The sequence below is a fragment of the Sapajus apella genome, unplaced genomic scaffold (genome assembly GCF_009761245.1).
Source record: "Sapajus apella isolate SASKATOON/1434 unplaced genomic scaffold, GSC_monkey_1.0 scaffold12, whole genome shotgun sequence".
In the NCBI taxonomy this organism is placed as follows: domain Eukaryota; kingdom Metazoa; phylum Chordata; class Mammalia; order Primates; family Cebidae; genus Sapajus; species Sapajus apella.
This window is the reverse complement of record NW_022436952.1, coordinates 12,757,143-12,769,321: the sequence shown is the minus strand read 5'-3', so window position 1 is coordinate 12,769,321 and position 12,179 is coordinate 12,757,143. Positions and strand designations below refer to the sequence as shown.

Below are 12,179 nucleotides of genomic sequence, written 5' to 3'. Positions count from 1 at the left end.
TGTTGCTCAGGCTGGTCTCAAATGCCCGACCTCAAGTGATCCACCTGCCTCAGCCTCCCAAAGTGCTAGGATTACAGGCGTAAGTTGTTTCATTGGTAAATTTGCCAAAGGAGAATAAACCAAGCTTTTTCTTCATTATTATTTTCATCCACATTTTACACCTCTTATAAAACCCCTGAAGTTCACTGCTTAGGGAGTGCTCCACAGAGGCCTATTAACTAATTGATTCTCAGGAACCTGTTCAACCACTTTCCATTTGACAATAATAGTAGCCTCTTGCTGAGATTTATCACAATTGACTCATTCAAAAACAGATTACTCTCTGGCTCAGAGTAATAAAGCCTGGAACAAAATTCTGCTGAAATACAAAACAAACTGCTCTACTGACCGATGGTAGGAAATCATAGTACAGTCAGATTCCATCAAAGGCCTAATCAAGGCTAACACATCCATGGAGAACTCAACATGACAGATAACATAAAGAATATTTATAATTGAATTTGACAGGCTCTCATCACTTTAATAAAATAGAAATGTCATATATGAGGATTACTTTTTAGAGAGTTTACTGGTAAACTTGTAATTGCTTTTGACAGACATAGGCAACTCCTTCTGTGACTAATTTCCCTCATAATTAAATTTGGCTTACGTGACTATTAAAGTCAGTCCTGAGGCTTTAAGCACACCTCTATAATGCAGTGAGTGGTCTGAGGTGAGGTGACTAGGACATTAAATATACAATTCGGGAAATCAGTATGAAAATATGAAGAGTCAAAGGCCTATTTAAAGAAAATCCTATTTAAAGGAAAAGCCAAGTGTTTTTCCCAACTTCGGTGCACTGTGATCCCACTGTGTTTTCTGACCTCTGACTTGTGACTCTTGCCTGTTCTTAGGCACAGGCTTTAGACTCTTTTGTTCTCACATACTGGACAGAAACCATGAGGTAAGGGAGCTAAAGATCTGAGGTGGAACAGATAATGGGAACAGGAAGCTAGTTGGTAATCAGGCTTGAGAGATTAGACTACGTGATGAGAAGGAAGAGCAACAGCGGAAGCCCAAAGAGAAACAAGGCCAGAGGCACAACACTCTGGAATAACCCAACTTCCCCAAGGAGGGTCCCTGGTCCATTGTGATAGGGAAGGAACCATGATGGAAGAAGATAATGGAGGTAGGATTAAGAAGCAACCACAGAAACATCAAGCAGGCTGGGCAAAATAGAGAAAGCGGCAAACTGTTATAAATAGTGAATAACTATAAAAAGCAAAATAGTAATACCCCATGCTGAAATAGAGAAGGGGGCATAAATTCATCTTCTACCCTTCTCTTCCTTACTAAATCTCCTAACCTTTGGGATCCTTGAGATATGCTAGATGAGGGCACATCTACCCATCTCTCTACTCTGGTTCCACAGTACCTTCCATTAACCCTTGAGTCTTCTGTTTAGCTGTGTGTATGGGGGTGGGGTCCATTAATCCAGTCAACACCTGCTGTAGCTGGCCCTGTACTACACAGGAAGAAACTAAAGAAACAAAGGAAACACAGTAGCCTGCTCTTTTAAGAGGCTTGATTTGTTCTAAGAAACAAAGTGGTATGAGGCAAGGGCATGGAATTTAGAATCTGAGGACTGGGGTCAAATCTTGCTTATGCTATGTAATAGCCATTTTCATCCTGGAAATAAATCAGTTTCTCTTAGTCTCAATTTCTTCGTCTGTGAAATGGAGTTAATAATACAACTACTTCACAGGGTTGTCGAGAGCATCGGTCAGGTGCCAGGCATTTCTATCAGTGACCCATTGTTCTGGGATTTTTACAGAAGTGCCGCACTCCTCTCTCCACAGTCTCCTCCATTCTGTGACCTTCAAGAGTTAAGGACAAGTGAGAGGTCAAAAAAAGGTGAAGGAGGAAAATGCCTCTAAAACTATATTCAGATCCCAACGTGACGGGTTTCTTTAATGATCAAATCATGAAGACCGTTCATTGTATTTCTGCTCATTCAGTGAGCCTATGCAAGATGTGCATTTTCTTCTACATGTAACTAGAAACTAGGAGCTATGCTCACATATGGCCCAGAGTCCTTTTGATAAAGACTCTAATGCATCTAAGGCAGTGTGGTGCTGGCTGATTACTGCGTGACCATGCACAAACTTGGGCTGGGCTGAGATAAACAAAGGCGTGCAGAAGAAATCAGAAAGCCACACAGCTCACTCTCAGGCAGCAGGCAGGGCTTGCAACACATACTAAAGTAAAAAAGAAAACTCACCAGCGTGACTGAAGAGGTCATATGGCCAAGGATGGTGGGAAAATGGGAACACATCAAATAAGAGTCCACACTTAAATCACAGACAATACAACACACAGGAGAATTGCTTAAACCAACATAGAACATTCTCCAAATCATGCCACACAGCAGAACTGGGTTGGAATTTAATGAGTCGAGAGCATCTCAGGATTCCACAAAGCTGTTCAAGTGAGGTAGAAGGCTAATGGGGAGGTATTTTTCAATATTTCGATTCTCCTCATCTTCACTTACAGTTAATTAATAACATGCACAAACTATTTTTTTTTTTTTTTGAGAGGGAGTCTTGCTCTGTTGCTAAGGCTGGAGTGCAGTGTGCAGCCTCAGCATCCCAGGTTCAAGCAAGTCTCCTGTCTCAGCCTCCTGAGTAGCTGGGACTATAGGCATGCCACCACACCCAGCTAATTTTAGTGTTTTTAATAGAGATGGCATGTGATCAGGCTGGTCTTGAACTCCTGACCTCAGGTGATCCACCTGTCTCGGCCTCCCAAAGTGCTGGGATTACAAGTGTGAGCCACCGTGCCCAGCCATAAACTTTTTTTTTAAGAGTTGAGGTTTCTCTTTGTCACTCAGGCTGACTTGCAGTGGCATGATCATAGCTCATTGCCATCTTGAATTCCTGGGCTCAAGTGATTGCTCCGCCTCAGCCTCCTAAGTGGCTGGCAATACAGATGCAGGCCACCATACCTGACTAATTTTTAAATATTTTGTAGAGATGGGGTCTCACCATCTTACCCAGGCTGTTCTCAAACTCCTGGGCTCAAGCAAGCCTCCCACCTCCCAAAGTGCTGGGATTATAGGCGTGAGCCACCACACCCAGCCAATACACAAACTTCTTGATCAGTTCACCATGCATAATACATGTTAACCACAAACTTCCTATCTCCTGACCAAGAAAAATTTATTTTTCAGGAACCAGCTGTTTTCATGAAATTAAATGCTATTAGAAACAACTAAACTTTCTTTGTTCTGCAATTCTCATAAATTAAAAGTTTTAACTCATACTGTACACAACTCTTAGCTAACCTATTAGTTTTCTCAGAATACTTGCTTTTCTTATTTTTTACCCAGGATTAAAAATGTAACTACTGCTTGAGAAATCCTAGAGTTTTAATTATAAAATTAAAGTACTTACTGACAAGGTAAGTTGAATTTCTTTATGATTGTAGTTTTTGGAAATCCTTTTCTTCAAGGCTTTCACTGCATCTTTTGGCCTATGGCAACAAATACACTGAAATCACCAATTTAGGCAAGAAAACAAGAAGTTTTCTGCTGAAAACAAGAAGTCTCTCTAAAAAGCAACATGCATTTGGAGAGAGGAATGGCTAAGGAGCAGAAAACCAATGCCTTGGTTCTACTGTGGGACCCTAATCCAATGACTTAACTTCTTGAAACTAAATTTCTTCATGCATACAGGCAGACAATACCACCAACCCCCTTATGAAAATTACATAAAATATTTTTGTACAAGACTATTACCTATAAAGTACTACCCATGAAATGTGCTCAATCCTGTATCCTTCTATCAATGCACAGAACCAATTTATAGGAAATGCAACTTCTGAAACAATGAAAGCTACCATTTTCATTAAAACAATTAGTATTTCCTGAGCACCTCATAGACAGGGGATATAAGAGGAATTACAACAAACTAGGTCAGCTGCCAATACGCCACAATTTTATGTTATAAAGAAAGAACTGTTTAGAAGGGTCCAGATGTACGATGTACTTTAAGATTCTCTTTTTGTATCATCAATGAATTGGTAAACACGGTAAACTGGATTATAGGGAAAAAGCCATAAACACTTAAAAATGCTAACCATAAGCACTTTTCATTTATTTATGATCAATAATTAAGTAACTAAATCTCTTTTACTGTCAGTTATCATTTTAATATGTACTGGAATATTACCAGAATTGTATTCCTTATAATTACCTTGTAATTGACTAAATACAAACCAGTTTGCTCTTCTTATGACTTTTTCCTTATGACTTCAATTCTCCAAAGTTTAAGAAGCAGAACAAAAGATAGCACATGCTATAAGAATACAGCTTAAACATGGGTGAGTTGATATTTAGAAGGAAAAAAAAACTGTCCTGTGACAGGGAGGAAAAAAGACTGCGAGATTGTTTCCTGGTTACTAAAGACAACTGCCCAAAAATAGTTTACCACCAGGAGTCAACCAGCTTCTTGATAATATTTGACACTTTCATCAAATACTGACAATGGAAGCTGGAGATATTCCTAAAGAAGGAAACAGTCTCTTTTTTTCAATCTTTTAAACAGAAGGAATTTGAGTTTCACACTGACAAAATTTGAAACTCTTAAAGAAACTGCCAAGAGGAGAAAAATTATAGTGGATTTATGGATACTCCCTCCATATGTTGAAGCAAGCAGCTGCCCCAATATTTTAACCTGACAAGTCTTCAAAAGGTAGAGGGCGCCTAATGGATGATGAAAACACTCTTGCAACAAGAAAACTGAAACATTTGCAAGAGAAAACGTGCTGTAGTTCTGATGCTTCTTATCAGAGGCAAATACATGGAAAATAGGCTGTACTCACCCATCCTGCGTGGTGTTAATTATGTCACAGATGTTCATGAACTGGCCCCAATCTTCAGTCTGAACTCCAGCAAATGTAGCCTTTTCTGCCAAGAAAAAGCTGTTGAGTCTGAGCTACAACAGAATAAAAAATGTCTGGTATTCTTTAATAATCTGCCTAGGCTACATTAGTAAGTGCCATTAAGTTTATATTGCCAAAGGGCAACGTGATTTTTTCCGGAACAGCTCTCAGAAACTCTGGAATCAATCAGAACCCAAGTTCAGAGCGCTGCTGCAGCAACAATAGCAAGTGACCTATTAATAAAGACTGCAAACATAACACCTGGCCACAGGCCCAGAACAGGCCAGCTAAATCTCTGACTGCCTGGCTTTCAGAGAAAGGGATCTAGGGCTTAGTGAGCAGCTACCTACAAGGTGAACTGCATAGTGCTAAGTATTTTATCATAGAGATGGTGAGATAGAAGTTCAGCGAGGTTAGGAAATTACCAAAGTTACACAGGCAGTATAAAGTAGAACTGGCATTCAAATCTAGGTTGTTTAATCCCACTGTTTGGTTTTTTTAAAAATAATTTATTCTCTGGGGACAGGAGGAAAGAACTTTTAAAGGAGAGAAGTAATCCATTGGTCTTAGGAGCTAAAACATTGGCACAAATCCAAATAAAAGTAATACATTTATTCTCCGATCATCTTAATCTCACGATTTCTTCTAATTTTACCAGTCATTATAACTTCAACCAATACTTGCAAAGACACTGCTTAACCACATAAAAACCTCCATTACATACACTTTTACTATCAGTCTTAATTATTTCAAACCGGCACTGAATAACTATCTGGACTAATAATAATGAGCATCTAAACTAACCACAGCTGGACGAGGCTGACCAGAATGCTTCTACACTTGGAACCCTATAATTAGATAATATGGCATCTTTCCCTCTCCAGACAGCCCCTTTAAGAATACAAGATTAGTTATCTGGAAAGGGTAATGGAACACTCACTATGAATGTGCTACCATCTTCCCAAGAGAAAGGACAAGATACCTAATCATGAAAATACAGGGTTCTGGGGGAAATGGAGAAAAAACAAAAAGGCTAGAGAAGGGGAAGAAAGAATAAGGACTTGTCTGGGGGAACCCCAAAGTTTAGCTTGCTTTCAAACAAGGAAAAGAACCACTTGAATTTGGCTCCGAATAAACAAAGCCGACCAATCTTGTGCTGTTAAGTATCTGTTGTTCAGTCTGCCAGATGTTTCCTCTCCATTCCTCGCTCTTCCTCCCAATCTTCTTATCTTTCTAGAAAACTCCCATTCACCCTTCAAGAGCCACAGCAGAATTCATTTCCCCCTTTTTGTAAGTTTTGTGTGTTTTGCATTTTCTTGCATTGCAAAGGTGCTGCACAAACTGTGCCCATATTCCCTACAAGAAAGTGAGTTTCCTCAGGTTTGAGACCACCTCTTACATTGGCCTCACCAGTTCGTGATCCAGGTCCAGGCACATAGCTAAGAGTTAGTCCATGTTTACGGAATTAAAAAATTAAGTAGATGAACTGCTGAAATTTCTTCCGCCTATGATGGGTCTGAACCCATTTCTCCTCAGGGTTCATTCTAATATCCAACAAAGTACAGCCATTAAGGGAAAACATCTCCTCAATGGTAGCTATTCTGACCATCTTATAAAGATGTGTAAACTGGCCGGGTGTGATGGCTCACGCCTGCAATCCCAGCACTTTGGGAGGCCTAAGTGGGCAGATCAGAAGGTCAGGAGTTCGAGACCAGCCAGGCCAACATAGTGAAACTTGTCTCTACTAAAAATACAAAAATTAGCCGGCATGGTGGCAGGCACCTGTAATATCAGCTACTCCGGAGGCTGAGGCGGGAGAATTGCTTGAACCTGGGAAGCAGAGGTTGCAGTGAGTCGAGATCGGGCCACTGCACTTTAGCCCGGGCAGTGCGAGACTATGCCTCAAAAAAAAAAAAAAAGTGTAAACTAAGGTTATGTTTAAGTGGTGTGCTCAGTGTCACAGCAATTAGTTGAGCTGTGACCTAAATTTTCCAAATCTGGGCCTCTATACTACAACTACTAGGTTCTCAGGATTTCATCGCCCCACTTTGCCTGGTATTAATATGCAATCGTGCCTCACCCAGTTCCCAAGGAAGGAATCAGGAAAAAGAGGGAGGAGTGAGGTGGTGCTGGTAAGAGTCCAATCATTGGCTTCTACATACATCATGCACGGTACATCCAGAGGAGAGACAAATCATTTAGGTGGATGCCGGTGTAGTCCCTAGCGGCCTGCTAGACACCTCTGTGACCCTAGATGGCTCCTCTGTTCCCCTCCTCTTCACTCCAATGCCAAGTATCATTGTCTCTGTTTGCCCAGAAAAGCGATCCAGGTTGTGTAAACTTGGCGCTAGAGAAAACTGGTTTGGGGAGACCTGCTCCTCACAGCAAGGTCACATCACCTAGTCTCCTAGAGCCTCCTCTTCTGATCTGTAAAACGGGCATAACAATACCGTGCCCCGGAGAGTGTGCCTTTAGGAAAAACTTTCCCCAGGCCGAGAAGTTTCTGGTGTCTCCTTGTGGAGGCCCAACACTCCATGCCTGACTCCCGCGGTTCACCTGCTTGGTTCCGCTCCCTAGGAGGCATCGAAAGGAAGGTACATTTTTGAGGACTGAGGTGCTAGAGTGAGTTGGCCAAGAAGGAAACAACGAAAGGGGGCCGGGCTGGAATGCGGGTGCCCTGGGAAAGTTGCGGGGGGAGGGGAGGAATTTTCTCCAAGTTGGACTAACTCGGTCCTCTGCAGGCTGAGAATGGATCAAGCAGGAAAGGATCCCACGGTCCCCCGCCTGCCTGGGCGTCTCTCCCCGCGCCTCCTTACCTATGAGGTGGCCCACGGAGGTCGCGTAGGGATCCCGGTGACTCTTGCCAAACGCCATGGTATCGCCAGGGGGCCGGGTCCAGGAAATCCGCCTCCACAGCTCTCCGGCTCCCGACTCCACCCGCTGGGTACCCTTGGCTCCTCCTCTTCGCCCGAGCGCTTCCCGGGCTCTGGCTGAGGCCGTGCGTCCTGCGCCGCCACTGCGGGGCGCGGGTACTGAGCGTGAGGCGCGGAGCGTGAGGCGCCGAGCGTGAGGCGCGGGGCGCCGAGCGAGGGGCAGGGACGCGAGGGCGGGGCTTCGGGACGCCCTGCGCACCTGTAGCGCGCCCTGAGGGACACGCGAGGAGGAGGCGGCGCTGCCAGCTGCAGGTGGTACAGGCGGGCAGCGGCGGGCGTGCAGAGCCTGCGAGTGTGACGCGGCCGCCCGCTCGGATCCCAGGTGGGCTTTTCGCCACGCAAAAGAGGAGCCAGGCAGTCCGGGATCTCCAGCCTGGGAATTAGAGACCCAGGTTCTGATCCCGCCGCTTGCTGGGCAGAGTGCCACTCCTCTGTGCGCCTCTTTGGCTCCCCTTTGTAAACCAAAGATAATAGAAGGTTTATAACACAAATCTGAGAATTGTGAGAATTAAACTGATTCTTGAACGTAAACCGATTAGGTTGGTGTCTGGTCCCCACAAAATAGTTAACCATTGAATAATTTGAATAACTGGAAGTATTTACCCTCGACCTGCTCCACCCTAGAGATCCGGGCAGGGAGGTGTGCGACCTGCCCTTAAAAGCTGTAGGTGTTGTCTAGGAGGAAAGATAGGCTTCGAATTTAGAGCTTCTCAGGAGGAGGCCCTCTTTGTTTTTCTCCTGTTTCCTCCAGGGACCACAGGGCGCCGCCAGACAAGCTCTTGGTTTCTAACCCCACCTCCAGCCTGATTCTAAAAATGGGAGAGGGGCTTTCCTTTTCCTCTGGCAAGGAGTATGTTTGGCTTTAGACCTGCTTTGGAATGTAGGTCCCAGTTTGAGAAGCCCAACACCTTTCCAGCTGCCCTTTCAGAACCAGAATTTATTTCCTATTCCTTTGCATTCAGTTAATATCAGATTAGCGATGTTAGATATCTCCGGCCAGCAGAAGCCTGCCAGAGAGTGAGGTATTCCCAGGCGATGTCAGATAGCCATAGATGAACTCCCTGTGCTTGTAGATCCTGTTTCCTGTAGTCTAACTGGCACCCATTTCAAGTCTGTTTTTAGTCCTGGAGATGGTGACTATGGAGACGAAGGGGACCTGGTTTGACTTATGTCCGTGGTCTTGTGAATTTTGAGATAGAGGTCAAAACCAATTGCCATGCGCTCCAAGGTGCTAACATTTAATTATTTATCTCTAACTCAATTATTTATAATTTTTCTTGACTGAAGTGAGCCAAAACCTGAGATTCTAAAATCTAGAATGAAATATTCTTGTTGTGATGATATTTCTCATAATGGGTTTTGTCCCACCTGTAACTAATATTCTCCACCTGCCTATTCAGGGCAAGTAGCTATTTCAAATAGTGCTGTTTATCAACTTCCTTAGTCATCACTACAGCCTCTGCTGACACATCTCTTTTGTGACATCACCAATCTAATCTGTATTCTATGCTACAGCCTCTAGCAAAATATTTTGTCTTTTCTGCAACCTACAATCAACCTACGATCTCTGAAAAAGAAAGCCAATTTTAGCTTAGGCCAATGTTGGTGTCAGTGGCCTTCCACCAGACAATGAGAACTAGGAAGGAACCCAGCATCCAAAGAGATAGATATTTTACATACTTTTATGTGGGTTTTCTTCTCCTCCCTCTTCCCTCCTCCCTCCTCCCTTCTCCCTCTTCCTTCTTCCTGTGTCTGATTTCCTTACATTACAGGACTCAGGCACTGAGAACAGGAGAAGCAGTAGCAAGGAGTATCTTTTGGACTTGATGCTTGGGTGAACAGAACCAAGGTTGATGAGTACTACCTGCATTCCATCTTAGCAATGCCTGGCAGAAGTTTTTCTCTCTCCCTGTGCCCTCCAGGGTGTTGTGGTGGTTGTTGCAGCTTTCTCTTCCTATACTCTGTTCCTTTCTCCATGATCCCTCTTCTCTCCAGGGGTGAAAATCAATGTGATTAATGTTAGCATAGTCTAGCAGGAGGGACAATAGAATTCACAGCTAAGTTAAGGTCAGAGAAGGAGCAGAATCTCACAAGGGTAAAATGACACCAGGAGTAGAATCTTACCACAATTTCAATTCCATGAACACTTAGTAAACATTTGTTTATTTAAAATGTGCTAAGTGTCTGCAACTAGAAATCTATCTTAATCTTCACATTCCTGGGAGATGGGTAGTATTAACCTCATTTTTCAAATATATAATCTGAGATTCAGAAAGATCAAGCTTATAAAAGACTTGACTAAAGTTTGACTCATGACATGGCTGCCTAGTTTTAAAGCCTATAGTATTGTCACTAGGTGAATCCGTTTATTGAAACTGATATCTTACTTTTTTAAAGAATCTGCTTGATTCAGTGCAAGACCTCTTGAAGAATACAGGAATAGGGGAAGTCATATACTCTGCTGCCACAGGGTCATCCTTTTTTTTTTTGTATTTGTTCAAGAGCGAATATTTTCTGTGCTAGAGCTCCGAGCACTTTGGGAGGCCAAGGCAGGTGGATCCCTTGAGGTCAGAAGTTTGAGATCAGCCTGGCCAACAAGGTGAAACCTTGTCTGTAGTAAAAATACAAAAATTAGCTGGGTGTTTTTGTGGCCAACTGTAATCCCAGCTACTGGGGAGGAGAATCATTTGAACCCGGGAGGTGGAGGTTGCAGTGAGCTGAGATTGTGCCACTGCACTCCAGCCTGGGCGACCGGGTAAGACTCCATCTCAATTAAAAAAAAAAAAAAAAAGAAAACCAAAGTAAATAATTTTTTTACATAGTCACATTGCTAGGGAAGGACTGTCCAATTCTAGAACCTGTGACTTGACCAGCTGTGCTATGTCATCTCTCAAGGAAAGAGCTCTGAATGGTAGGTCGTGCCCTTCACTAGTTCCCATTTTGAAAGAAGTGGGTTTAAGGGGGCAGTGTCTGTAGAATGAAGTGACCGAACTTGGCATTTACACCTGTATAGAAGACAAAGATAACCCACCATCATGCTTCATGCAGCTAAGAGATTTTTGCCTTCTCATTTGATTCTTTTTATAACCACTAAAACGTTTAGATTGTCAGAGCAGAACATGACCTCAGAAATTATACAGTCTCTATTCCTATTATAGGTGAAAACAGTGATACCCAGAGAAAGGAAGTGACTAGCCTGGGGGCCTTCAGGTAGACTAGCAGAATGCAACACAAAAACCTTAAGGCCAAAATTCTGCCCCTTACAGGCACCTCCTGTGTTCCTTGATTTAATATTTGAATGTGTTCCCTATAACCCTTGTGTATCCTCTAGCCTTCTCATACTTCTTCTCTTCTTCCATGGGTCTAGTTCCAAACACTACCTACTCTCTCCCCTAACTCTCCCACTATAATAGCTATGTGATCTTCAGCTTCAATAACCAGCCCCATCCTCTTTGACCCTCTGCACCACCCATGTGATAGCCCTTCCTTGTTAGCCAGCTTTACCTTTCAGGGCACTTCTCTATCCTACTTTTTTTTCTCTCTTTCTTTCTGACTACTAATTCTCAATGATCTTCATTTTGTTCTATTTTCCTCTCCATTCTGCTAGACCTAAGTAAGTCTCTCCATACTTCTGAGGTCTGCCTTTTTCTCTTTCTGCATTTCTTTCATCCCACCTTCTCCTTGTCCCTTCTTTATGAAGTCTTTTCTGACAACTCTCAAAAGAATTGAACCTTTGTTTCCTGTCCCAGTACAGATTTCTGTCTTATAGTCCACAACATATTATACCACTGATTTGGTTAGAAATGTGTTCCCTGCCTCCTAGATATAGGCCCTACAAAGGAAAAGGATCTATTTGTAGGACTTGGTATCCTGACATTCAACAGACCTTAAGGGATTTTTTTTTTTTTTTTTTTGAGACGGAGTCTGACTTTGCGACCCAGGCTAGAGTGCAGTAATGCAGTCTCAGCTCACTGCAACCTTCGCCTCCCAGGTTCAAGCAATTCTCCTGCGTTAGCCTCCCAAGTACCTGGGATTACAGGCACAGGCCACCATGTCTAGCTAATTTTTGTATTTTTATTAAAGACAGTATTTCACCATGTTGACCAGGCTGCTCTTGAACTCCTGACTTCAAGTGGTCCTCCTGCCTTTGCCTCCTAAAGCACTGGGATTACAGGCATGAGCCACTGTGCCCAGCATAAGGGATGCTTATTGAACATATTAATGAATTACTCTTCAAAAATCTTAAGTTGCTCTGTCCTTTCTGAGATCCAGACCTCAATTCCCTCCTGGATGCCTTGTTGAAACTTGAACTCAGTATTTCTAGAA

The 12,179-nt window shown here is 43.1% G+C and overlaps 1 protein-coding gene across 7 annotated transcripts in view; it reads right to left on the bottom strand.

Moving 5' to 3' along the window:
- Positions 1-7,967, bottom strand: part of TOM1L1 (target of myb1 like 1 membrane trafficking protein) — a 60,020-nt gene extending 52,053 nt beyond the window's left edge. For 2 of the 7 annotated variants that reach the window (XR_004269433.1, XM_032279279.1), the window contains exons 1-3: positions 7,737-7,962; positions 4,861-4,945; positions 3,432-3,510 (exon numbers count right to left, since the gene is read on the bottom strand). Coding sequence is in view for 4 of the 7 variants with exons in the window: in XM_032279279.1 (XP_032135170.1) it covers positions 3,432-3,510; positions 4,861-4,945; positions 7,737-7,794 (222 nt within the window). In the remaining 3 variants the exon portion in view is untranslated. Of the gene's footprint in view, positions 1-2,260; positions 2,269-3,431; positions 3,511-4,860; positions 4,974-7,736 lie in introns of all 7 variants that reach the window. The other 5 variants (XM_032279283.1, XM_032279284.1, XM_032279280.1 and 2 more) reach the window with 5 other exon arrangements.
- Positions 7,968-12,179: the final 4,212 nt, after the last annotated feature.